Source organism: Charadrius vociferus, unplaced genomic scaffold (genome assembly GCF_000708025.1).
Source record: "Charadrius vociferus isolate BGI_N301 unplaced genomic scaffold, ASM70802v2 scaffold564, whole genome shotgun sequence".
In the NCBI taxonomy this organism is placed as follows: domain Eukaryota; kingdom Metazoa; phylum Chordata; class Aves; order Charadriiformes; family Charadriidae; genus Charadrius; species Charadrius vociferus.
In genome coordinates this window covers 2,256-3,911 of record NW_009647940.1, presented here as the reverse complement: position 1 = coordinate 3,911, position 1,656 = coordinate 2,256, and the positions used below count along the sequence as shown (strand labels likewise).

At 60.5% G+C, this 1,656-nt stretch overlaps 1 protein-coding gene across 1 annotated transcript in view; it reads right to left on the bottom strand.

The window, feature by feature from the left end:
* Window positions 1-2: 2 nt before the first annotated feature.
* LOC104284810 (tubulin alpha-1A chain-like) overlaps window positions 3-1,656 on the bottom strand; it is a gene marked incomplete at its 3' end in the record, with an annotated part of 3,615 nt that continues 1,961 nt past the window's right edge. Inside the window, exons 2-4 of the mRNA XM_009883183.1 lie at window positions 1,556-1,652; window positions 1,324-1,472; window positions 3-632 (exon numbers count right to left, since the gene is read on the bottom strand). Coding sequence (XP_009881485.1) covers window positions 3-632; window positions 1,324-1,472; window positions 1,556-1,652 — 876 coding nt within the window. The remainder of the gene's footprint in view (window positions 633-1,323; window positions 1,473-1,555; window positions 1,653-1,656) is intronic.

Here is a 1,656-nt window from a genome sequence, read left to right as displayed (position 1 = left end):
TTTGTGGTGGCAATGGCGGCATTGACATCCTTGGGCACCACATCCCCGCGGTACAGCAGGCAGCATGCCATGTACTTGCCGTGCCGCGGGTCACACTTCACCATCTGGTTGGCCGGCTCAAAGCAGGCATTGGTGATCTCGGCCACCGAGAGCTGCTCATGGTAAGCCTTCTCGGCCGAGATGACAGGGGCATAGGTGGCCAGTGGGAAGTGGATGCGGGGGTACGGCACCAGGTTGGTCTGGAACTCCGTCAGGTCGACATTCAGGGCCCCATCGAAGCGCAGGGAGGCCGTGATGGAGGACACGATCTGGCCTATCAACCTATTGAGGTTGGTGTAGGTGGGCCTCTCGATGTCCAGGTTGCGGCGGCAGATGTCGTAGATGGCCTCGTTGTCCACCATGAAGGCACAGTCAGAGTGCTCCAGGGTGGTGTGGGTGGTGAGGATGGAGTTGTAGGGCTCCACCACAGCTGTGGAGACCTGTGGAGCTGGGTAGATGGAGAACTCCAGCTTGGACTTCTTGCCATAGTCAACGGAGAGGCGCTCCATGAGCAGGGAGGTGAAGCCGGAGCCGGTGCCACCTCCAAAGCTGTGGAAGACCAGGAAGCCTTGCAGCCCTGTGCACTGGTCAGCCTGGTGAGGAGAGACAAGGGTCTGCATGTTTTGTCTCGGCAGCAGTAGAAGTTACTCCTTCCTCTCTGTGGCCTCATGAGGACACTTGGGGGATTTCCTGCAGCAGAGCAGGAACCACCAGGATGGGTGACAGGGTGCCTGTGACCCCATCTCTTGGACAGTGACTCATGGGAATGGTGAATCCCCCAGGGAAACCCCTTGGCCCCCAGTGTGGCAGAGCATCCAGAAGCACCTTGCAGCGGGGCCAGGTGCCACCTACTTGGCAGCAGAATGGAGATGGATTTGGGGATAGCATTTGGGCATCGGGGAGCTGGGCAAAGCACCAGCCCCGGCACAGCCACACAGTCCAGGGTGGGCCAGTTGGAGCTGCCACTGCCTGCGCAGTCACTGGGACACAGGTCCCCAGCTGCACGCAGCTGGGTTCAGCTGCGGCAAGAGCCAAGTAGGAACAAAGACAGAATTGCACAGCTCAGCACCGCCGGTGCCTGGGGGCTGCGGCGCTGTGGAGCGGCTCCAACACCCCAGCGGCGCCGCGTCCCACTGCTGGCCAATGGCAGCTGCTGCAGAACAGGATTAACATTAATTAATATATTCAATCCAAACCCAGCCCGGCTAGTTCAGAGGGGAGGGCGAGACTGTGAACAGAGTCTTTGTCCTCAGCTCGCCACCCTCAAATCCCTCCTGTTCCTACCAGCTTGCGGATGCGGTCGAGGACCAGGTCGATGATCTCTTTCCCAATGGTGTAGTGCCCACGGGCGTAGTTGTTGGCCGCATCCTCCTTGCCCGTGATCAGCTGCTCGGGGTGGAAGACCTGCCGGTATGTCCCTGTGCGCACCTCATCTGTGGTGAGAGAGAGCCCCCCCGCCCCGTTAGCACCCAACATCCCATTAACATCACCCACCTCGCAACGTCCCCGCACTCACCGATCACCGTGGGCTCCAGGTCCACAAAGACAGCCCGGGGCACATGCTTGCCGGCCCCTGTCTCGCTGAAGAAGGTGTTGAAGGAGGCGTCCCCCCCGCCG